The sequence below is a fragment of the Candoia aspera genome, chromosome 5 (assembly GCF_035149785.1).
Source record: "Candoia aspera isolate rCanAsp1 chromosome 5, rCanAsp1.hap2, whole genome shotgun sequence".
Taxonomy (NCBI): Eukaryota; Metazoa; Chordata; class Lepidosauria; order Squamata; family Boidae; genus Candoia; species Candoia aspera.
In genome coordinates this window covers 56,646,103-56,670,269 of record NC_086157.1, presented here as the reverse complement: position 1 = coordinate 56,670,269, position 24,167 = coordinate 56,646,103, and the positions used below count along the sequence as shown (strand labels likewise).

At 38.6% G+C, this 24,167-nt stretch overlaps 1 protein-coding gene across 1 annotated transcript in view; it reads left to right on the top strand.

The window, feature by feature from the left end:
• Nucleotides 1-24,167, top strand: part of EFHC2 (EF-hand domain containing 2) — a 64,780-nt gene that overhangs the window by 25,516 nt on the left and 15,097 nt on the right. Inside the window, exons 5-11 of the mRNA XM_063305263.1 lie at nt 4,014-4,265; nt 5,646-5,756; nt 6,031-6,169; nt 16,664-16,829; nt 17,705-17,847; nt 20,249-20,445; nt 23,483-23,616. Coding sequence (XP_063161333.1) covers nt 4,014-4,265; nt 5,646-5,756; nt 6,031-6,169; nt 16,664-16,829; nt 17,705-17,847; nt 20,249-20,445; nt 23,483-23,616 — 1,142 coding nt within the window. The remainder of the gene's footprint in view (nt 1-4,013; nt 4,266-5,645; nt 5,757-6,030; nt 6,170-16,663; nt 16,830-17,704; nt 17,848-20,248; nt 20,446-23,482; nt 23,617-24,167) is intronic.

Sequence of the window (24,167 nt, the reverse complement as noted above, 5' to 3'; positions counted from 1 at the left end):
TTCTGCCCTTTCTTTCAGCAACACCATTTTGCTGAGGGGTGTAAGGATTAGAAAGAATTTGTTCTATCCCCTTTTCCACTAGGAACCTTCTGAATTTGTGAGAAAGGTATTCTCCTCCTCTATCACATTGGAGTGCAGATACAGGCCTAGGGAATTTTCCATTTGCCCACGTCACAAAACTTTTAAATTTCTCAAATGCCTCATCTTTATGTTTTAGGATGTAGATAAATGTGTATCTTGAGAAATCATCAATGATGGTCATTGCATACCTTGCTTGTCCAAGACTTGGAGCAAAAGGACCAATAATGTCAGAGTGTACAATTTCCAAAGGTCTAGTTGTAACTCTGTCACTGTGCTTACTCACAGGAGCTTTTAGTGTTTTGCATTCTTTGCAAACTACACAGTCTAAGTATTTATCACAGGGTTTTATCTTTAGGTCAGCACACAGCTGTGGCATTTGTGCTATAGACTTGAAATTAGCATGACCAAATCTCCTGTGCATCAGGTGTACACATTGGTCATGATATGGTGTGTTGCCAACTGCAGCCTTGCAGCTTGGCTTCCTTGCATTTTGTACAATGTACAAGGGGTCTTTTAACATACCAGTAGCACACAATTTCCCATTTTTACGTATCTCACAACCATTTTTCTTAAATGTTATGATATACCCTGTTGCAGCCAATTGTGCCACAGATAAAAGGTTTGATTGTAAATTTGGCACATACAACACACCTTTTACAGTTTCTCCCAAGCAGGATAAATACAAGTCACCTTGTCCCATAATTTTGGTCACAGACCCATCAGCCAAAGATACACTTTGTCTTTCAGTTTTAGACAGTGACACAAAAGAGCTTTTACAATTACATAAATGACAACGGGCCCCAGAATCTAACACCCATACATCAGAATTACCCTTCTCAGCAACCTGTGCAATCTGGGTTGTCTGAAGAGCCTTCTTCTGTGTTGCCCTTGTGTTGTTCTTCTCTGTCTTTCTACTCTTGGGTCTCATGGCACAGTCTCTTTGCAAATGTCCAGCTGAACCACAAGTGAAGCATCTCTGGTTGGCTAGCGCTGTGGCCTCAGGTTCCTTTCCCTTTTCCCTCATTTTCTGGTCTTGCAGCTTTCCAGAAGAGATGGGGGGGATCTTTCCTCTCTCTTCTCCCATTCAGCGAGTAAGCGCTGTGTAACATACGATGGGGTGAGGTCTGCTTCAGGCATAGCCTCCAGGGTACAAATCAGCGTGTCCCACGTTGCATTTAGTGAGGACAGGAGGATATAGGATTTTGTGAGAGGTGTAAATTCCATTCCTCTCTCCTGCAACTCAACAAACAGCTGCTGAATATAATGCAGGTGCTCAGGAAGGCTTTCTCCTTCTGCAAGGTAGGCTCTATACAGCTTTTTCGTCAGAGTAACTTTACTCCCTGCTGTTGCCTTTACATATAAGTCTCTCAAAGCGTCCCAAAGTTGCTTTGCAGACTGCATGCCTTGCACGTGGACTAGCTGATTGTTCTCAACTCCCAAGATAATGGTGGCTCTAGCCCGCTCATCCTGTCTCAGCCATTCAGCACTGGGATTTTGGGGGTTTTGCTCACCAATTGGCAGCCAAAGATTCTCTCTGCAAAGACACATCTCCATCTTCAGGGCCCAATTCAAATAGTTCGTCTCTGATAGGCGCTCCAGAGGCATCGCTGAGGGCTGGGAGGCAAAGCTTCTTTGCCCTGTAGACTGGCAGTTGCTGGAAAATCTCCAGGTGGCTCCAAAGAAAATCTTCACAGGTCTTTGCTACCTGCCTTTAAATTGTGCATGTGGAGTTGATCTCTCTTTTCTCTCTGGGTTTTACTGGGCTTACTGGGCCCATAACCTGTTGGCAGATGCTGGGAAAGCCTTTAGCCCAGGAGAGGTCAAAAAAGTCACACACCAAGCATTTCTATAAAAATAATTTATTTACAGAAAGCAAAAGCAAAACCTTTAAAGGACTTAGCTCCCTTTGGAGCAAGCCTTGCTTGGCTACATTGCCGGCAGAGAAAAAAAAAGAGGAAGTAAGAACAAGTCCAAGCAGGTTTCCTCCTCCCCCCAGGTGATTTGCATGAAGTACGTGAGAGGAGACAATCACTTGCAACCTTTTCACCCGGCCAAAATGACTAGGCACAATAGCAGTCTTAATCGTAAGTAGGAAAACCTCAACAGTCCGCATTTTCTCTCTCTCTCTTGCTCCAAATGCCATGATAGTTTTTTTCATGCAGCTGTCATCTCAGTTCCCTTATTTTTTAATCATGCTTACTCTACATGATTAAAAGAGCACAGACACTTTTTTGTTTACATAGCATTATATCACTTTATTTTAACAACCTCCTGTTATGAAAGTCCTGAGAGATACTGAGTTGTTCAAAGCATTTATTCAGTAGCCCTACTAGGGCACATCGCTTCTACTATTAACTTGTCCAAGTCTATCTTGCTTTCTAATAAAATGAAACTTTTGCTTCCCTCACAACAGTTGCATTGATCTGGATCTGATTCACACAGCATGCTATGCCGTAATGTAATTTGTTTAGTTTTGGATTAGTGCACTAAGTTAACCATGGCTTTAAATAATGTTTTATGTCTTATGTGAACCCAGCCAATAGTGATGTAATAAACCATAGTTATGCAAAATGTTGCTTAGGGTGATACATAAATCTACACTGCTGTAGTAGTCAATTCCTAAACTGGAGAGAGGCTTGGACTAGATGATGTTCAAGGTTCCTTCCAAGCCTTATATCCCATGACCTTTTTACTATTATTTCAGAGTCTGGAATACTGTGGTTGCTCAGTCATTGGTTGGGGCTTACATGATAATAGGCTAATAACATTTTCTGCCACTTTTTGCTCAAGCCTTTCTTCTTTTTTGCCTTTATTACTTTTTTTCTTGATTCCAGTCCCCTCCCCCTGCTTCCCTCCTCTCTATTTCCATATCTAGCTTCTGTGATGTCATAATATCTAAAGTCAGTGTTCTGAAGAAACAGGGATGTTAATCCTGTTTGCTTTAGGTGCTTATTGCTTGCTTCCTTCACTCACATTTTATTAATGTGATTTTTAAATCAAATTCGGGTTTCAAACTGTTGAAGGTAATATCATTTACAGTGTTCTAGGGTATTTGTATTGGCTTTCTACCTCTGTCTATGAACAATTTGGTGTCTTTTCAAACCTTTATCTGTATTATCTTTTCCTCATCTCTACCATTTCTTCAGACCACATTCTTCCATTCAAAATTTGTTCCTATTTCCACAAACTGCCTTTTTTATAGTCTTCTTACCCCCAATTCTTTACCTAGTGTGATTTTCAAAAAAATATTTATTTTATCTCTGGACCTTCTTTGTAAGCATGTTGTAGCAAATTACTAATATTGAATTAATACTAACAGTTTAATACTAAGATTGAATTAATACTGATGTATTATGAGAACAGAACCATTTTATGTTATACGCATACTGTAGCAAGCTACTGGTATTTAAATAATACTAACAGATTCATTTTGAGAACAAGAACTAACATCCATTTGGATAAGGGACTTCATAACGCCAATTCAGAAAAAAAAAAGATTGAAAAATGAATAAAATATATCTGATTCTTCCTGCCTGGGACACATCTTTGCATACATCAAACTCAAAATATGATTGTTTGCTTAGATATTGGAAGATAATGATGATTTTCAGTTTTAAGATGTTAAACTTCTTTGTAAAAAGGAAAGGAAATTTTGAAACCCTATGCCTGGGATCACTATTGAAAATGGGAGTAGTACTCAGGTTTTTTCTAGATGAAGCATATATTTCACTTGCTATTACTAAATTGAAATGTGTTCGAGTATACTACAAAAAATGAAGAACTGGGAACAAGAAGTACTAGAAAAGTTTTATGGTTCTAGCTATGAATACTCCTGCTTCTATGGGATACTTTTTAAAGTTGCTAACACATTCAGATCTGTAGGTATTATAATAATGGCAATTTAAGAAAAACTATTATTTTCTGATTTGTAGTTGATGGATAGGATGACACCGTTGCGTCCCTATGAGCGCTTTGACACACTTCGCCAGTTTCTGGAACATGAGGGACATGTTTTACGCTTTTATGGTATTTGGGATGACACTGAAACAATGTTTGGGGACATTCGAGAAGTGGTGCTACATTATTTTTTGGCTGATGATACAATTGAAATAAAAGAAGTGATCCCTGTAAATTCTGGCCGGGATGCTGTACCTCTATTCCTCAATAGACAGAAACTACCAAAGGTAAATATGTATGTGAAAAATATGTTTTGATATTAGGCATGGTTGGAATGCATTTGAACATTTATTACATTTGCTGTCTGTTTCAAAGAAATAAAAATGTAAGAACATCCTGCAAGATCAGATCAAACGTGCATCTTGTCTGTCTGTCCGTCTGCCTGTCTGTCTGTCTCTCTCCCTCTCTCTATTATATCCAGACATTCAGGCTGGAAAAGAATTCAGGCTGTCTTAAAATCTAAAAGGACATGGCATAGAAGAAAAAGGGGACAGGAATGGGAAAAAGAAAATAAGAGGCATGCAGAATACCTCCTGAAAGATGGGAAAAGACAGAGAGGATTTATTGATAACTGTTGCAAAATAATTTTGTATACTTTTTCAGCAAATTTAGACATAAATTGTTTTAATGCATATTTTTGAATACAAAAATATTTTTAAAAGTTACTATAGAAATCTTTTTGGCACAATTGTATTAGCATGTAACACTTTTTTAGAGTTTAATTTCATTATTTGTAGGTCAGTCCACATGGCTTCACCCCTAGACTGCCAGTAGCATTTTTGTGTTGCTATGCAATAATCTGCAAAAGTCATTATCTCCTAGAACCAGCCAGTTCTCCCTCCAGCTGACTAATGGAGGAACACTAGAAACAGCAGCCGGCTAATCCCCCCCCCCCACCTTTCTTTCCTTGCTGCATCTTCTTGACCATGAGGATAAAGGCAAAAGTGAATCTCAACATGGCTAAAAGGCAGTGGGGTTTGTCACCCAGTTGCCATGCACCTTTACTTCAGGAGGGGAAGGAAAACTCTAGGAGTTGGGAGGTAGGACAAAATGTGAATTCCCACCAATGGAAAGCCACCTGCCTTTCAGCTATAGAGGAAGTGGAACAAGTGTGCCATTATTGCATTTTCTTTGGAGCAGTAACACACACAGTCTGCTATAAGCAGTATGGGTTCATATACCAATCTCATATCAGTACAGTCTTGAATGTAGAAATGCCCTTAGTGGCTGGATTAACAATTTGAAAAAAACGTATGACCATCTGGTAAATGTTTCTGCTTAACAATAGCCATGCTTGGTTTTTGATAATATCACTGATAAACATTGTGTTTCTTGGTGATTTCAGAAGAGCAGGCATATTGTTATAGTCAGTTTCAGTATGAAATACAAGATTGTATATGGTAGAACATAGACCTTACGTGTAGAATGCTCGTTGTTAAATCCCTGGAAAATGCCAGTCAGCAGATAATAATGATTAAATGGTTTTTATAACTGACAGACTTCATTACTTTGTAAAATTTGAGATACTAGATAATCCTGGCTGCTCTCTTTAGTTGCTCTGGTAATTATAGGCATTAATAGCCTGTGTCTTTTTCTCTAAATCCCAGTATGCTCCAGTTGGACTATATCAGCCTGGTACAATTGCAGATCGGACAGTCTTGAATGTGTTTGGAGGGCTAGTAGGGAATAAAGGTCGTTATATTCTGGATAATCGTAAGGTAAGCTGTTTTAGACATTCATAAGTTATAAAGTTCACTATATTTAAATCTGATCTTTATATGACTGTTATTTGAGTAAGCAGGTTGGATGAAAATGTGAATTGGGGAAAGAAGTGTAATGTAATATGAAAATATAATGTAACACAGAAAAAAGTTTCTCAAACTGAAGCTTCTCAAGAAGTTTTTCAAAATAAAATTATTATATATATTTCTCTCTTTCTTTAGCATATATATTCTCTCTTTCTTCCCTCTCCCCACTTCCCTCAATTACTAGACAGGAGCAGTGTATCAGGAATTTTATAAAGACTGTGACCTGAGAATAGGATCAAGAATCAATGTTTGGGGAAGGAAAATAATTCTCTGTGATTGTGATGAGTTTACCAGAGAATATTATAAGACAAAGTATGGCATCAGTAAGTAACAATACCAATATTTTGATTTTAAATTGTGGACTTAACAAGATTGGCTTTTTAATCCATTGAGGAACTTCATCTTTGTAGTACAGGTTTTAGCATAAACATCTATATAGAAACCTAACCAGTTGGAGACAAATGTTTTTATTAATACCCTCTTATAGCAAAGATTCTGCCATATCTGAATCCCTTGGACCTCATGTGCTCCCATCTCTGGACATAGCCCTCAGAAATTGCCAAAAGTCACTATTAAATTGTAATTTGCAATGTGATAGAAGTAAAAATATTAAAAATGTGAATGGAGAGTAATATTTAATAGTAAATTAAAAATAAACAAAATGAAATTATTTGGACCAGGACACCCAGCGCACCACCAAAAGTTAAGGTGTAGTCTTTGGCTTGTACACCTCTGCCATATGGGAAAGAGTGGCTTACAAAGAGTTTGTGCAAAGAATGTGTGTAGAAAGAGATGTCCTCCACTGCAGTAAATGGAGCACACCATGCCAATCTTATTTTTACAACAAAAAATGCTAAATTGGAGGACAAGCCAATAAAATATGGGTGTGTGGGGAGGGGAATGGGGATTGGATTCCCTTGTCTTCACTAGAATCTTGGTAATTCCATGTGCTGATTGTCTATAACAAAAGAGGAATTGGACCAACTAGAAACTTCAAAGCTGCATACATTATTTTCCACCAATTAACTGAATTTTAAAACATGTCACTTAGGTGAGTAAGAGGATGACATAACAGGCTCATGATCTTACAAGAATTGGTCAACTTCTTGCTCTGCTGATCAGTAGACCTTTTAGTTGCTTCTCTGTTGGTTTGTCTCTAAAAATCTGGTTATCATCTTTTCTCTCCATATTAGGTATTGTGAGTGATCAGGAAAGTTGTAGGCAGAGTACACAATGACTGCCTAAGTTAGATGGATAACTCAGGCTGTTTCCAAGGCACACTGGAGACTAGCAGTGAGTCTCAGTATAATAGGGCAGACCTCTAGTTACTGTGGAACTGAGCAGCTTTTATAACATTTTTTTTCTCTGAATGTTTAATTTGATTTTGCATAAATTCCATTTGGAGAAGAAATTACAAGTGACACTAATTTTGCACTTTAAATTAGAATAACTTATTTATTATTTTATTTTTTATCCCGCCTTTATTATTTTTATAAATAACTCAAGGCGGCGAACATACCTAATACTCCTTCCTCCTCCTATTTTCCCCACAACAACAACCCTGTGAGGTGAGTTGGGCTGAAAGAGAGGTCACCCAGCCGGCCTTCATGCCTAAGGCAGGACTAGTACTCAGTCTCCCGTTTCTAGCCCAGCACCTTAACCACTAGACCAAACTGGCTTTTAAATTTCTTATATTTAATGGATATAGATAGTTTGTTTCTGGTAAAATACTATACATAAAAATCTATTTAACAAAAATGTCTTGAGCCTCAAAATGTACATTTCTTCATAAACCAAAGAGATGTGCCCAGCACAGAGATACATATATTAACTAATTCTTTAAAGCTGTTTTCTCTGTCAAATTCTTTATAAAATATTACTCTATAGAAAAGGTATATGTATTGATTGGACCATTGTCAAATCTTTATTATTTTAGATTGCATTGTGACTATTGATATTTCTCTTTTCATTTGCCTGTGATAATTTAACTACATTTGAAAATGTGAAGGAAACTACAGTTATACTAAATTTATTACTTTGCTGACTTCATATCCAATTTTCTTTGTGAAATGTTGCTGATCTCATTTTTTGTCTGTATGTGTGCCTTCAAATTAGTTTTTGACTCCTACCGACTGGCTGGACTAGTCCCTGCAGTTTTCATGGCAAGGTTTTTTAGAAGTGGTTTGCCATTGTCTGCTTTCTAGGGCTGAGAGGGAGTGTCTGGCCCATGGTAACCCAGCTAGCTTTGTGGCTATGGCAGGACTAGAACTTATGGTCTCCTAGTTTCTAGCCTGATGCTTTAACCACTACACCAAACTGGCTCTTACCACAATTTTAAGTATAGTTTTTAAAAAGCATTTCTCACCAAAGTCACTTACTTTCAAGTAAATATATTCAATTCTATACAGATAATTCATAATTTCTTTATGTAGTATAATTTGATTTGATCTCTTTATTCATGGTTTTAAAATATCTGATATATTTAATATCTATTTTTTCTCTCTGTGTGTCTTTCTCATATATCCAGTATTTTAGAACTAGCTTAATATATTGTTTATCATACTGTGACAATTTTCTTTGTGATATATAAACAAAATGTAATGTTTATGCTCTTCAGCCTATCAGCTGAAACAAGACTGAATTACTTTACCAGCCCGTGCCAAATACTAACCCCATAGAACCAAAAATCACTGTTGACAACACCCAGCTGACAAATGTAAACAGCTTCAAATACCTGTGAAGCATCATCTCAAGCGATGGGTCCTTGAACAAACAAATTGACTCTAGGGGCAGCCAGGCCAGCCAGGCTCTGGGGCAGCTATGTATTAGAGTGCTAAATCAACTCAATGTCCGTATCTCCACAAAGCTGAAAGTCTACATCCCTTCTCTCCTATATGGATGTGAGTCCTGAACTCTGTACCAACCACACATCAAACAATTGGAGGAATTTCACATGTGTGTTCTCTGCATCCTTGGCATTCGTTGGTAAGACCATGTCTCCAACCTGGAGGTGTAATGATTACCTATCCTGATATACTCAGACTCACAAGCAGATACTTAATGATATCTGATTTATTGGAAGAATAGTATGCAAATACAGAGAAAGCTGAGAACAACGAAAAGCGCGCCAAATACAAACTAAAAACCCTCGGCTCCAAACGTAATCCCTCCCCCCGCCCAGCCATAGCAACCACCCCCCTCCCAGGGGCTGTTCACTGTTTTCCACATATCCTGGGAAAGCAACCTTGAACACAGGAGATAACCCAAACACATTCCAACCCAGCAGCCAAGAGATAACAACTCCCCGAGAAGGAATACTCCTCCCTCCTGAGATCAAACACGTATCAGGCAAATGACATGCGAAACGTAACAATGTACCAGGAACATTGGAACAGTGAACATGACATACCGCCCCCCCCCAAATACTAAGGAGCAGGTTTCAGAGGGTAAGCAGCGTGAAAACGCCTAACTAGAAGAGGAGAGTGAAGATCGTGGGCAGCCACCCACTCAGGGTGGGGGAAATGCTTCCAGCGAACAAGGTACTGCAGGGTATTACGAAGCCTGTGGGAATCAAGGATCTCCTTCACTTCAAAGTGCTGTTGTCCGTCAATCATAATGGGTGGAGGGGGTGTAGGTTGGAGATGCCAGCGATCGGAGTGGTGAACCGGCTTGAGCAAGCTGCAGTGAAAAACAGGATGTAAGCGTTTAAGGTTGTGTGGCAAGTCCAATTTGAAAGTGACAGGGTTGATAATTCCCACTATGGGAAAGGGTCCAACAAACTTAGGAGCCAGTTTCTTAGAGGGTTGAGGGGATTTAATGAACTTGGTGGAGAGGTAGACCTTATCGCCAACTTTGAAGGCGGGCTGAAAGGCTCGCTTCTTATCAGCATGCAGTTTGTAGGTTGATTGGGCATCAGCCAGTGCTTGTTGAATTACTGGCCAGGCATCGGCCAGGTGTGCAGCCCAGTCGGAAGGGGAAGAAGGTGGTGAAGTGGGTTGAGGCAGGTCAGGAATGGGCACGAAGTCCCGGCCAAAAACAGTATGGAAGGGGGTGTGACCTGTGCTTTGATGTACAGCGTTGTTGTAAGCCACTTCAGCAAAAGGCAGGAGATCAACCCAATTGTCCTGCTGATAGTTTACAAAGGCTCTCAAATATTGTTTCAAAGTGGCATTAAGAGCCTCCGTAGATCCGTCAGTCTCAGGATGCGACGCAGTGGACAGCGCCTGTTTGGTGCCCAGCAGTTTTAAAAATGCCCGCCAAAACTGGGAAGTAAATTGTGTCCCGTGGTCTGTGACCAAACGGGCGGGGCATCCGTGAATTCTGTACACGTGGACTAGGAAGAGGCGGGCTAACTGCTGAGCCGACGGGATAGAGGCACATGGAATGAAATGGGCTTGTTTAGAAAAGTAGTCTTTTACAACCCAAATCACAGTCTTTCTCTGGCTTGGAGGCAAGTTGACAATAAAATCCATAGAGGTGTCCTCCCAAGGACGGGAGGGGCTGGCCACCGGCTGCAGCAGCCCTTGCAGTTTACCCCCCTTCTGTTTTGACATGGCACAGACAGGACAAGAAGCAACATAACTTTTTACATCACGCCTCAATGTGGGCCACCAAAACTGGCGCCGGACCAGGTGTAAGGTTTTTACAAAGCCAAAATGACCAGCCAGTTTGTCATCATGAGACCTGAGTAGGACCTCCCTTCGCAAACTGTCAGGAACATAGAGACGGCTTTGCTTCCATGCGAAGCCTTGGTCAAATGTAACATTGTCTCTATTTGCTTGCAAGCAAGTGTCAGATTTCAGTTCAGAGAGAAACTGTTGTTGCAATTTAGAAGGGATTGACAGCCTCCCCCCAGCTGGTGAAACTGAATCTGAGGGTGGCTGCACGTGTGTCTGGCTGCGAGTGACAGCCTGCATACCCAGCTGGGGGTCTGTCCACAAAGTGCCTACCACGTCAGGCACTGAGGTTGAATCTTGGGGCAGGCAGGAAAGCGCATCAGCCAGGAAGTTCTTCTTACCCGGAATGAACTTCAGCTTAAAATCAAAACGGCTGAAGAATTGAGCCCAACGAATTTGTTTAGGGCTGAGTTTACAGGGCGTGCTGAGCGCTAATAAGTTTTTATGGTCTGTCCAAACCTCAAACGGACACTTGGCCCCCTCTAAAAGGTGGCGCCATGCCTCCAAAGCTGCTTTGACAGCAAAAGCCTCCTTTTCCCAAACATGCCATCATCGTTCGGTCTCAGAAAATTTTCGGGAGAGATACGCACAGGGTCTGAGGCAGCCAGCAGCATCTGCCTGCAACAAAAGCGCTCCAATGGAGAAATCAGAGGCATCCACTTGAACCACAAAAGGTTTAGTGGGATCAGGGTGTTGCAGGATAGGCTCAGTCGTGAATAGGCTTTTTAGCTTGTCAAAAGCCACCTGGCATTCAGGTGTCCACTTGAGCAATGCTCCCGGGTTCTTTACCCTGCGTGTGTCTCCCAGACCCTTCGTTCGCAATAAGTCAGTGAGAGGCAGTGCAATCTCTGCGAACCCCTGGATGAATTGGCGATAATAGCTGGAAAATCCAAGGAAACTTTGGAGCTGCCTGCGAGTACGCGGGCGCTCCCACTCTAAAATGGCTTGGATCTTTGCAGGGTCCATTTCAATACCCCTGTCGGAAATTCTGTACCCCAAATAATCAAGCTGAGTCTTATGAAATTCACATTTAGAGAGTTTAGCATAAAGCTCAGCCTTTCTCAGTTTGCTGAGCACCTGTTTCACCAAACGCTCATGTCATATCAGCTGCTGTGCTCTGTAATGGAAGGGGTGGCAGTGAAGTTCCAGCTTCAGGTGTTGGCTGCACGTCCAGCTGTTCTCCCAGGTCTTCTTGAGTCTGGGATGTAATATGTAGTTGATCTATAGTATCTCAAGTTGTGAGAGCAGCTTCCTCTTCACTATGTTGAAGTGTTGGGTAACTAGCTGTTTCTCAGTTAGTGTGGATGCAGGTCTTCTGTCCATCCATAGTTCCCTCATATGTTTCATATATCCCCTCTCATTAGGTCTACTGTTGTAATGGCATTCCATCAATTCCAGGTTCTCTTGTCTCGTCCATGTATGGTTTGTTCCAGTAGCCCAATTATCGTCAGATTGTCCTGGTTCCCCAACATCTGGCATGGACCTTGTTAATCCGGGCAACGTCCAAGCTGGCACAACTCTCTTAGTTTGTGTCACTCTCATATTCGAGGTAGGCAGTTGAAGCGTTGGGGGGTTCTTTGCCCAAGGACCCCTACTGGTAAGGTAGGCACCAGCTGGGATTCAAACCCCAGTCTCCCACGTCTAAGGGCAGCACTCTAACCACTATATATGTTTTATTTTGACATACATACATACATACATACATATAATGTTTATGTACTACAATTCTTAGTTCCAAGCTGCAGATAGCTTTAAAGTCAAAATAATTATAGCAGCATTTAAATTATTTATGAACTCTGCTTAATTTTAAAAACTCTGTAATAGATTTCTTCCTCTGAAAGTCTAACAACCTAATATGGATTTACTAAGAAACAACATCTCTTTTGCTTTGAAAAATAAACTGGGCCAAACTATCTCTCTGGATTTTAGCAGTGATTGTAATTTGTCTATAAAAGACTAAAAATTTTGGAAAGAGTGTTTGGAGCCAGTTATCTATAAAATGTTTAACAGACCATAACCAAGACATATTAACTTATTGATCAGTAAGAGTCAGAAAGATTAGATTTTCTCTCACATCTTACCCTTAAAATGTAATGGCTATGTTAGTTTTTTTGAAAGTATGCTAATAGAAGCTTTGTTTTTGTTTTCCTGTTTAATCTTCTTTAAATTAAGGGACTTTTCCTTTTAGTTAAGATAAATTGACCTTACCAACAACCCTGGGGGCAGATATAAAATGTATATGTATATGAATATTAAGAAAGCATAGGCTGCTTACAGTGTCACTGGGCTGTGTTTGAAAAGTGGTGTCTTCTTTCCTGGCATTTCTTAGGTGACTGTATGACCGTGCTCTTTACGTATGTTTTGAAAAGTAAGAGTAATCCCAGTCTACCCCATCAGGGATATTTTTCTGGCTAGTGTTTACTTCACCATCAGTCCATTGGTAGTAAAATACCATTTTTCTTCCAGTAGGTTGCATGGCTGAATTCTTTTTAATTGTAGCGCTTATAAGATCTTGACAGCCATGATGAGTTCTAATTAAAGATGTGATGCTATACCCACTTGTACCACTGTTGTATTCATTCTGGGTATCACAATGTGTGTATATATATATATATATATAACATATGCATAGGAGAGCAGTAGGAATCCTGAAGGCACTGAAAGACCAAATGTATGAAAAAGATTGGAATAACAGTACATTTTAAATTTATCAATGTATAAGACATCTGGAAAAGCAAGGAGCAGTTATTTAAACTAATGATAATGGTTAAGGTATAGTAGATTTAATTAAAGGACTGTTGATTTAAGTCAAATTTAAAAATAATCTCTGATTAGTACAACAGTAGTTAAGGCTTCCCATGTAACTCTTACTATTAGGAAGTTCTTGGGACAAAAATAAGTAAATATCATCTATGATTCTTTAGGTCAATGGGCAGCCCATAGGCTCCGTGTGGCCCCAGACCTCCCCAGGATCAGTCCATTGAAATGATTTTCTGTGGCACAATTTTCGACCTTTTTTATGACTGAAAATTTACAATACTTGTGTCAAGCTGTTTAATTCTGAAACTTGCAAATATGGCCAAAGATAAAGCCCTGCCTTGCCCATCCCAGTACTATCACCAGCCACTCCCCATGAGTGATTTAATTAATTAAATAAATGCAGCTTCCAGGGAGAAAAAGATTTTAGGTAATGGGTGTTCTGCTCCAAACATGGGCTTGAATTCTGACTCCTGATTATTTTAATCTTCAGACGGGGTAAGAATTGATCAGCCTCCTTTAACTGTTTATTCAGTGCTGGACAAACTGGTGCCTGAATATCAGACTGCAGTAAAACTTGGTCATGGGAGCTCTATTAGAGCAACCACAGCCATTGCAAAACCTAAGTTCCAGTCTTTTAAGTTGAACTGATTTCAGTTGGAGAGTTAAGTGTGAATGTAAATAACAAACCTGTTGCATTGAAAATGATTATCTGTAGCTAGAGTATGCTATTGGATAGAGCCTGATCATCTCTATAATTTTATTATTTCTATTGGGCACTGTCCAGCTGAAAACAATGTGTGGTTGCTTGTAAGCAAGATTTTTTTTTCACATGCCTGGCAGAAATGCTTCTGAGAGAATGAGAGAAGCAACAGAAACAGTTGCCTCTTATTTATTAGAATCTGGGGATTGAAGCAGCAAAAATGCCCAAGTAAATGAATAAAATAAATACACTTGAGACATTAACATAATGTATTGCTTTCAATTTCAAACTGAACTTGATGTGAACTGCAGTTGCTGGGTGAGAGGGAGGTAGAAGAGCTGGCCTTCCATTTTTACAGTCTTTGTTCTTTTGGAAGGACCATTTTGTTAGCCCATCTTCTAGAAGTGCACTAGGTGGCACTGTTGGAATGCAAGGAAGATCTTAATCAGCATTCAATTTGCTATGCAAGTTCTGAAATTCAGATTCAGCAAGAAGATAACAGCACATTAGAAAAGTTTTTGTTCTCAGGGAACATATCCCAATTACTGTTTGGAATGTGCTATTATGTTACTCCCTTTTGGCATAAGCAGCATAAGGCAGAGAAAGTAAGAAGCAATAAGCAAAAGAAATTGAAGCCAGGAGATAAGAAAAAAGAAAAAGGAGCTCTTAACTAAATTTAGTTTACATCAACCCTGTTCAGTATAACTCCACACCTTTCAGTCCTGGCAAACCATCCTTGCTTTCACAATGTTCATATACTGATTCATGTATTGCCTTTTGTTTGTCAGGTTTCTAACCTCTCCCAGTCTACACCAGCTCTAATCACAACTTCCTTGGCCCTTCCCATCCTCTCAACCCTTAATATATTTGTTTTGTGATTTAGTCTTCATTCATTCTCTTTACATAACCAAACCACTCTGTGATACATTACTTTTTAGAACCATACTTCTCATTACATCAGAGTCTTAACATTTGCTGAAAGTGTTCTGGGTTCTCAGCTAACAACACAATCTGCCTGGAAAAGTACTTGTATAGTCATGTTCCCAACCAGCAAATGTCTAATGACACCACAAGTACTTTTTATGTATTTATGTATTAATATTTTAAATAGGCAAAAGAACATTGTGTGGCCTTAATGCTTTGCTTAGAGTTGAACCATTAGATAAGCATTCCCTTTATCCTTGTGAATGCTTTACTACAAACATATTCAGCGAGAGCCAGTTTGGTCTAGTGGTTAAGGTTCTGGGCTAGAAACCAGGAGTCTCTGAGTTCTAGTCCCCCCTTAGACATGAAAGCCGGCTGGGTGAACTTGGGCCAGTCACTTCCTCTCAGCCCAACTCGGTGCAGTGTAGACTAGCCTCTTCATGGTGCACCCCGGGCAACGTGACTTGTTACAGCTAAATAGTTTACACATCTGGCTGCTGGACCTCACAAGGATTTCCCAGCAAGAAAAAGCAGCATGAACACCGAACTACTATGCCATACGATTAAAAACAATCATATTCAGCAATCTTCCGTGCTATTTTGAAGCAAACTGTTCAAGTCAAACAGATCTGTAACTTACAAGCCAACATACTTCCTTGCAATCCAAAATACTGTTGATCACATTCCATCAACTAGAGTTACACATTATGTATTGACAGCCTTGAGGACTATATACTGTTTATAGTAAACCATCAATTTAATGGTTCATTGGGGAAAGGGATGCTCATTAAATCTAAACGTCCATTATAGCTGAATTGATATTATGTACATAATTTGCTTTATTATATAATTTTATATCTTTTGCATCAGTTTATGTACATAACTATATAATGTCATTATGTAAATACATACATATTGTAAATTTATACAAATTATGTTAGAAGATCAATTATGTAAGTGATGTAAATGATGTAAGTGTCTGCTTTAGGGGGTGAAAGGGGGTAAAAATGTGTCCATTTTTTTCAAAGTCCACTAAATGAAGGCCTGGAAAATTGAGGTTTTACTCTGCATCTGTGTGTGTCTTGCTTGTAGGAATGTGTATATATACTGATGCACACACTTTCTCTCCAGGTGTTTGTGTGTTGTTGTTGTTGTTATTACATGTATATGCCACCTGACTCCCAGCGACTCTTCACACATATACAGCTGTGATTTAGTTGAGCTCAGTGAGAATACATTGGTTTACCCATGTAATTTAATGTTAGAGAGGGTAGGGTAGTTATATATAAGATATATGTACCTGGCTGGAGTAATATAAGATATACGTAGCTGGCTGGAGTGAAAAATGTTGTGAAGTATGTCATATTTATGAAATTACTACAGATAAAATTTATTAATCTGTATTGATATTTAAAAAGACTAAAGTAATCTAAAAATTGTTATGATGTGAATCAAAGTCCATTTTCTAGAATAATATTTATTATTATACAAGTCTTTTTCCATCTATTAAAAAAAAAAGTACAGGAAGCAAAGGGAAATATCAGTGGTGATAAGTGCCCAGGGAGAAATCTTTACAAAAACTTCTGTATAGAGAAATGTCTTACTTTCCTAAAATACATACTCTTCTATGACATTTTCAAAAAATTGAGGATAATTTTATTTTAATAGATTTATAGCATAATAAATTTACGTATATGCAAGAATTGATATTCAGGAACTAAACTGAAACATGCTGATTTGCTGATTGTGTTTCACAGAGGACTTTACTCCAGTTCCATACAAGACACCACCTCCTCTGAAGATAGAAAGAAAAATTCCTCCATACAGTGGTTTTGGGTCTGAAGAAGACTCTCTTTGCTCTTGCATTAGCTTACTTCCTAAACCTCCTCAAAAGGACTTCAAGAAATTCATGGAAAAAGACAGGTATCTGAATAAAAGCTAATATTCAGAAGCTTTCCTCCCCATTTCAGAAAGAATGAATGAAAGACAGGAAGAGATGGTCACTGTGTTTCATAATGTCAATAGATGTAGGCATTTGTAGCATTGACACTTCCTGTGTGTCAGGTAGACAATACGTTCTATTAGCAGAGCTTTTGATCTCCTGATATTGATCTAATATATTTTCATTAATCTCAAATATGTAAAAGAAAATCCTAAGAAGCACCATAGTGGTTATGTAATACTCAGCAGAGAAAAGAAAAGGAAAGCTATTCTTATTTTCCATTTGTGTTTTCTGGCCTCCACCGTATAATCACTTACATACTCTGTTGATTGTCATGCTGTATTTTGCAAAGTAGTCTGGGATTTATAAAGCAATTTTTGGAATTAGGATATGTGGATCATGCGTAAATTTCATGAATTAATGGAGAAAGCCCAGCTATGGAATACCACATACAGCTATAGATTATCAATTCACTTCAGAACTATTAAAAACACATGTCTATTATGCAGTATAGAACAGAATTACTATACTACACGATGTTGTTTTTGTATGATATCCCAAAAAGTAAACAGCAATTAAATAGTTTATTTTATTAAACAATTATAGTAATTTGTTTTTGTAGACTGAATCTCCATCAGTAATAAATTGGATTGGCAGTAGAAACTAATTGAAGGGAAAACTGGGCATGAACAGTGGTGTCATGTCTTTCATGCAGGAATCAAATTAATATATAGCTTGACTATGGCATGTTTTATTCATTTTACAAAATTCATTTTACAAAATGGAATTATCTGTTTCTCTATATAAAGGAAAGTGAGACACACAATCTTGTATATCTTTTCCTCTGCTTTTTCAGACAAGGCCTTGAAAGTAACATATTGCGGTTCCTCGCGCAACTTATTACTCATGATCCCATTGCTAAAGATCGGAAGTTCCTTATTTCTTATTTTCTAAGTGATGACACCATATCAGTGTTTGAACCTCCCCAACGAAATACAGGTGAGAAAGTAATTCTGTTCTAAGCAATTCTGATAAAGAAGAGGATACAGATAGAGCTCGACAACAATAGCAATTGGGACCCAAATTTCCATCATTAAGCGATGCAGTTGTAAAGTACAACTGCATCACTTAGTGAGAGCAATCCCTGCAGTCCTCATTGCTATTGTTAACTGAATCCCATGTCTGTTAGGCAAGGCAACTTCCTGCTGGCTTCCCACAACCAAATTCAGTGGGGAAGCGGCAGGAAGGTGCAAGTCCCAGACCAGCAGGCAGGTAAGTAGCTGCTATTGGGTGGGGAAGGGAGCATGGGGGAGGTGCTGTGAGGGTTGGGAGGGATGCACGAGGGGGTACATGAGAGGTACGTGCAGGTGGGGGAGGGTGCACGAGGGTGCAAGGGTGTGTATGAAAGGTGTGGGTCAGGGAGTGGGCAAGGGGATGTGAAAGGTGTGGTAGGGTAAAGGAGGGTGCAAGGGGCTATGCGAGGGTGCAAGGGGTGAGTGAGTGGCTAGTGTGGCATGAGCGCAGAGGGGTTGGGGGAGGGTGAGCAGATGGGTGAGACTTACCAGAGTGACTTGTGGCCTTCCCTGCTGGCTTCCCTATTGACTTTCTGGGGAAACCGGCAAGGAAGGTTACAAATGGCGATCATGTGATCACAGGGCACTGCAACCGGTCATAAGTGCAAACTGATTGCCAAGCACCCAGATCTCAATCATATGACCACAGGGGTGCTGGGACAGCCAGAACTCTGAGGACCAGTCATAACCATTCATTCAGCACCCTCGTAACTTCGAATGGTTGCTGGATGGATGGATGGATGGATGCAAACCTTTAAAAAAGTTACATTTGTTTCTTTGGACCTGAAGTTGAAATTAATTCATTGAAAGTTTTTATTCTGAGTTTATTGGCCGCCTCAAAGGACATATCAGAAAGGATGGATTGTGGATTTTTCTTGGTGATGTAAGAAATTTGATGGTACATTAGCTCTTACGATTTGGTCATGTCTATTTTTGGTTTCTTTTGGGAATAATATTTTATCATGTATAAGTAGATAGATAAATGTTTTAAAGTTAAATATATCAATGTTAAATTATATTTCAAAACCATGGAATCTGACTTTTTGGGGCGAATATTGCCAGTTTGCTTCCAGGTCCAATTCAAGGTGTTGGTTATGACCTTTAAAGCCCTACATGGCATGGGGCCAGGCTACCTGAGGGACCATCTCATCCCCATAACATCGACCCATCCCACCCGGTCATGCAGAGAGGGCATGCTATGGACCCCGTTGGTGAGGGAATTCCACTTGGCGGGGTCCAGGAGGTGAGCCTTCTCTGCAGGGGCGCCCGCCCTTTGGAACATTCTGCCCTGGAGGTGAGGCAGGCCCCTTCGCCCGCTGCCTCCTGGAAGGATTTGAAGACCTGGTTCTGCTGCCGCGCCTGGGATGGGAAGGGCAATAGCTCTTCCTGGGGCTGTCTGGTGTCATACAGGCCTCCCTACTGAATATCATCTTTTCCACTTGGATTTTATATTTATTTATTTTTATTATGTTAGTTGTTTGTCTTGTAATTTATATGTTGATGGTTTTAAATGGTTAATTTTACTGTAAACAGCCCAGAGTCCCCCTTTTTGGGGGGAGATGGGCGGTGATAGAAATTTGAAAAATAAAATAAATAAATAAATAAATAAATAAATATTGGTTAGGCCTGGAGAACAGTCAAGGAAATCATACTGAGAGACTGGAAAAATAGTATTATCCCAGATATCAAAGGCTCAATTCAAGAAATCTGAAACATCAATTTTTGAAAAGGCTATTTTTTTTTCTGCTAATTAAAAAAGGTCACAATACACTTCTCTTTGGAATAGATTTCATAATATCTTACAAGCACAGATATATGTGTAATCTGAAAGATAGTTATTAAATTTAGTATGTTAATTTTACATTTTTCCTATTTTATTTTATTTTTGTTTAGATATTATAACTTCATATATTTATTGGATGTGTGTGCTGATTTCTATTTTTTTACATTGCAATAACATTATAAAAAAATAAAAATTCAATTTGAGTTAATATTTTTCCTAACTCCTTATGAATCCAATTTGTTGTAATCCCTCTAGTTTCTCCTAAGATGACAGTATGATTCTCAATGGCTGGTTGAGAAACTTCTAAAAATTGAGTTTGGTCATCATCCTGAAATACAAGAAGAATGTCATTTGACTATTAACATCATGAATACAGCAGGAAATCTGGGGGTTGGGGGGAAATGAATGGAAATAGCTTTTACGTGGGTTCAGGTATGGAAAATTCAATATGGATGAGGGAAATGTAAAGTCTTGTTTTATTTTAATGTGTACTTTATAACTTACTTTTGAAAGATCCAGTGTGCTTATGGTTTTCTCATTACAGGAATAATTGGTGGGAAATTCTTGGAAAGAGGTCGCATTAAAAAGCCAGGACAAGAGCTTTATAAAAGTGAGCTATCTGAATACTACATGGCTAAGGATCTGTATGTTGGAGCCAAAGTGTGTTTCCATGGCCACATGTTTCTTTTGGTGGATGCTGATGAATATGCTTTCAACTACTTGGAGAAGCATGCAAATGAGGCAAGCTATGTTTGCTAATCCTTATTTTTCTTTCAAGGCATATGTAGTTTTATTATCTTGCCTAAACAAGGGCAACTGAAAACCTTTGTTTATATGCTGAGGATAAAAACAGCCATCATTGTTTGATTTTATAAAAAATAATATGCTATATGAGTAATACATACCACATTATGAGTTTGGTAAATGCCATGGAGTTTATTTTGTGCCTGATGACTGAAGTTTACAGACTGATTTTCATAATTTCCTAATCCTAGCTTTGTTTTAAGAAAGGGAATAATAACAATAACAAAAAAAGGAACTACTGATAAGGCCTGTGCTTTAGCAGTTTATTTTCCCATACAAAATACAAAGAAGCTAAAGCTAATCAAACAAAATCCCTAAGAATATTTGATCTTTGTTATGACTGCTTGTTTTCTTTAGCATTTGTACAAAGCATTTGTGCAATTAGATAAAGAACAGCTAAAGTAAAAAGATAAAACTAGCTTGCTGAAAAGTTTGGCAGCATTGTAGTATTTTATTTTATTTTATTATTATTTTATTGTTTTGGTTTATATGCTGCTTCAGTTCAGAGACTAAGCAGCATCATATATCATTTCTATGTGATGTTTGTAGCTACTTAATGTATTCTATTGAAATAGACATATTTTAATAGACCATAAATAGTGATACATTTTCTCCAGTTAAAAAATAATTTCCAATGTCATTGTGCAAATCTGTACAAGTGAAAATAAGCAGTTCTAAAATTTAAATCCAGTTCAAACGTAGTGAAGATCATGCTATAATTGTTGCCTGATTCCATAGCCCTGATGTGAGCTAGCCTATGTCCTGAGTGCAAATTAGTTGCAGAACAAAATGGTGTCTCACTCTTTGAATTCATTACCATTTGTTTTTGCCAACTATTAGTGCACAGTGAATGTTTTCAGATTTTCTCACCCTCTATAGAAAAATACTGCGTATCATTGGGAGAGCAGAGTAGTCAAGTACAAGTCTTGCGAAGATTAGTCTATTTTTTAATTGGTTTAACTTTCCTAATACATTGTGGAAATACTATTGATGTAATATAGCATTTCATGAAGTATTCTGTGGCACTCAGATTACCAGGATAATTAAGTGTGGGATGGATAGCATGATCATTAAATGGAAACGTAGGTTGCTTGAAAATGATTCTTAGAATGTGCCTATCAGTGGTTCCTCAGTGGAATGTGGTATCAAATGGAGTGCTACAAATTTTAGTTCTCGTCCTTGTGCTCATTCACCTTTTATTCATGAATTAGATGAACAAAGTTGGTTGTGCTAGCTAAAATGCCAGAAGATGGAAATAACATTAAAAATGAACTTAGTAGGTTAAAGAAATGGATTTAAAAACAACACAGTGAAATTTAACAGGGAGAAATGGAAAAATCTTCACTTATGAAATATAAATCCAATGTCCAGATAAAGGATGGAGAATACTTAGCTTGATAAGAATATTTGAGGAAAAAAATCTGGAATAGGAGTTGATTGAAATAGAAAGCCATCTGATGTGGCTCCAAAAAGGGTTTTAAGTTACATCAGTAGAATACAATTTCCAAATCAAGGAAGTAATAGTTTCACTTTATGCTGCATTGGTCTTGCCATATTCAACTATTGCATCCAGTGCTGAGCTTGCCCATTTCCGTAAGGATTCAGACAAACAAACAGATTTAAAGAAGAATGAGGATGATCAGGAATTAGAACCTTATGAAGACAGATTCTAGGAACTGGTGATGTTTAACCATGAAAAGTCTGAGGGAAACATGATAGCACTCTCCAAATACCTGAAAGGATGTCATACAGAAGAAGTCAAGATCTGTTGCGCATCTTTCAAGAATGCAGGACACAAAATAATAAATTCAAATTATAGAAAGATGGTGCCAGTTGAATATTAGAAAAACAACCATCTAACAGTAGAAGTAATTCAGTAGTAGAGTAAAACATCCAGGGAAGGAGTGGACTCTCTGTCAAATGTTTTCAAGCAGAGATTATTTTATTTGGATCCTGGCACTGAATAGCATTGAATATAATGGTCTAAGTGGCTGCTTCCACCTCTGTAATTCTATCATAAAGCAGTTTGATAGTTTCTTCACCATGTGGGGAGATTACACTTGACATCCAGATCTGGCACCACTGGATCAGTCCAGGTTCTGTGCAAGTTGTATGTTCTTCCTTCCAGTTCTTTAACTTCTGATTTTTTTTCTGCACTCTAGCAATGAAGTCTTTATATCAACAACCTGACAAATTGTCTTGCTTTCACAGTAGTATTGACTGGATATGTTTTGCTGTCTTAATTCCTCACAGAAGAAGCCAGGAGGCATAAAAAACATGCTTCCAAATTACCTCCTCACTAATACTATTTTTTGTGGAGAGGGGGCTGCCTTTGAGACAGTTTTTGACTCCTGGTGACTGCCTGGACTAGTTCAGTTTATTGGCAAGACTTTTTGGAAGTGGTTTGCCATTGCCTCCTTTCTAGAGCCTGAGAGGAGTGACTGGCCCAAAATTACCCAAAATGGCTTCATGCCTAAGGTGGGACTAGAACTCCTGCTCTCCCAGTTTCTAGCCTGATGCTTAACCACTACACCAGACAGGCTCTCCACTAATACTATTACCCATGCCAAGACTCAGGAAAGAGCAGTGGTGAGATACGGATTGAAACTGCTTGCTTTCTGTATAAGGCTGCTTACAGGAATACTTCTTTACAGGCCTCGGAGAGTGCATATGCAATCTGACAGTATATTGGCATAAGATTCTCTGAAGTAAATCCTGGCATTTTTAATAGGTGGTAATTTGGAATTTGGTTTTGTCTTTGGCTTTTTTTAATGTTCAACAGGTAACATGTACAGTAGGTGTATGTCATAAGGAAAAAGAATAAATTGGCTTCATTAGAGTTCAGTCTTGCTGTACATTAATTAAATGGTACAGCAAGATCAACCTTGGGCAAGGTCAACCTTGGGCTACATTAATTAACTAGAATATTAAATACATACTCAGATACTTTTGCCTTCCCCATCTTTTTTTCTAGTTTGATATGGCCAATATCAATGTAATCCTGAACAAACTGAAAGTGATAGGAGAACCTCGGTCAAGAGAGATTAAACAGATATTTGCAGCCACTGATCCTCAAAGCACTACCATGATGGATTATGATGATTTCAGGTGAGATTCTGAGCATCCAAACAAATAGAAATTTAATTCATTCAAAATTTAATATGGCGTATTAAGTTATAGGAATTCTTCTGTGATTCTTTGATTCCAGAAGAGAAAGAGAGAGAATGTTTCAGTTATAGATGCTCTCTGTTGCATGGAGTATAAAAACTAATATAAAGTATTTCATAGTGGTACCACAGAGACCTCTTTTAATACTTATGTAGAATATTCTTAAGCAAAATGAACTTATTAACATATAAAGCTGCTATATTCTTAACTATTCATCCACTTAGCCAGCATTGTTTGTTTTCACTACTCTGCTATCTGAGATCTTTCCCAGAGGAGATAAGGCAATTGAACCTAGGTCAATATAGTAAAGTTCATAACAACAGTATAGTTCAAAAGTACCTCTCCAAAAGCCTTCCATTAACGCCAAGGGAGAGTTTTCTTTTCTTTTGTAGGGGAGGGATCATACTTGGGTCCTTGCATACTTAAAGTACCTTCACTAAATAACAGAACGGCTGCTGAATTCAACATACTGTTTTTCAGCGACATGCTTT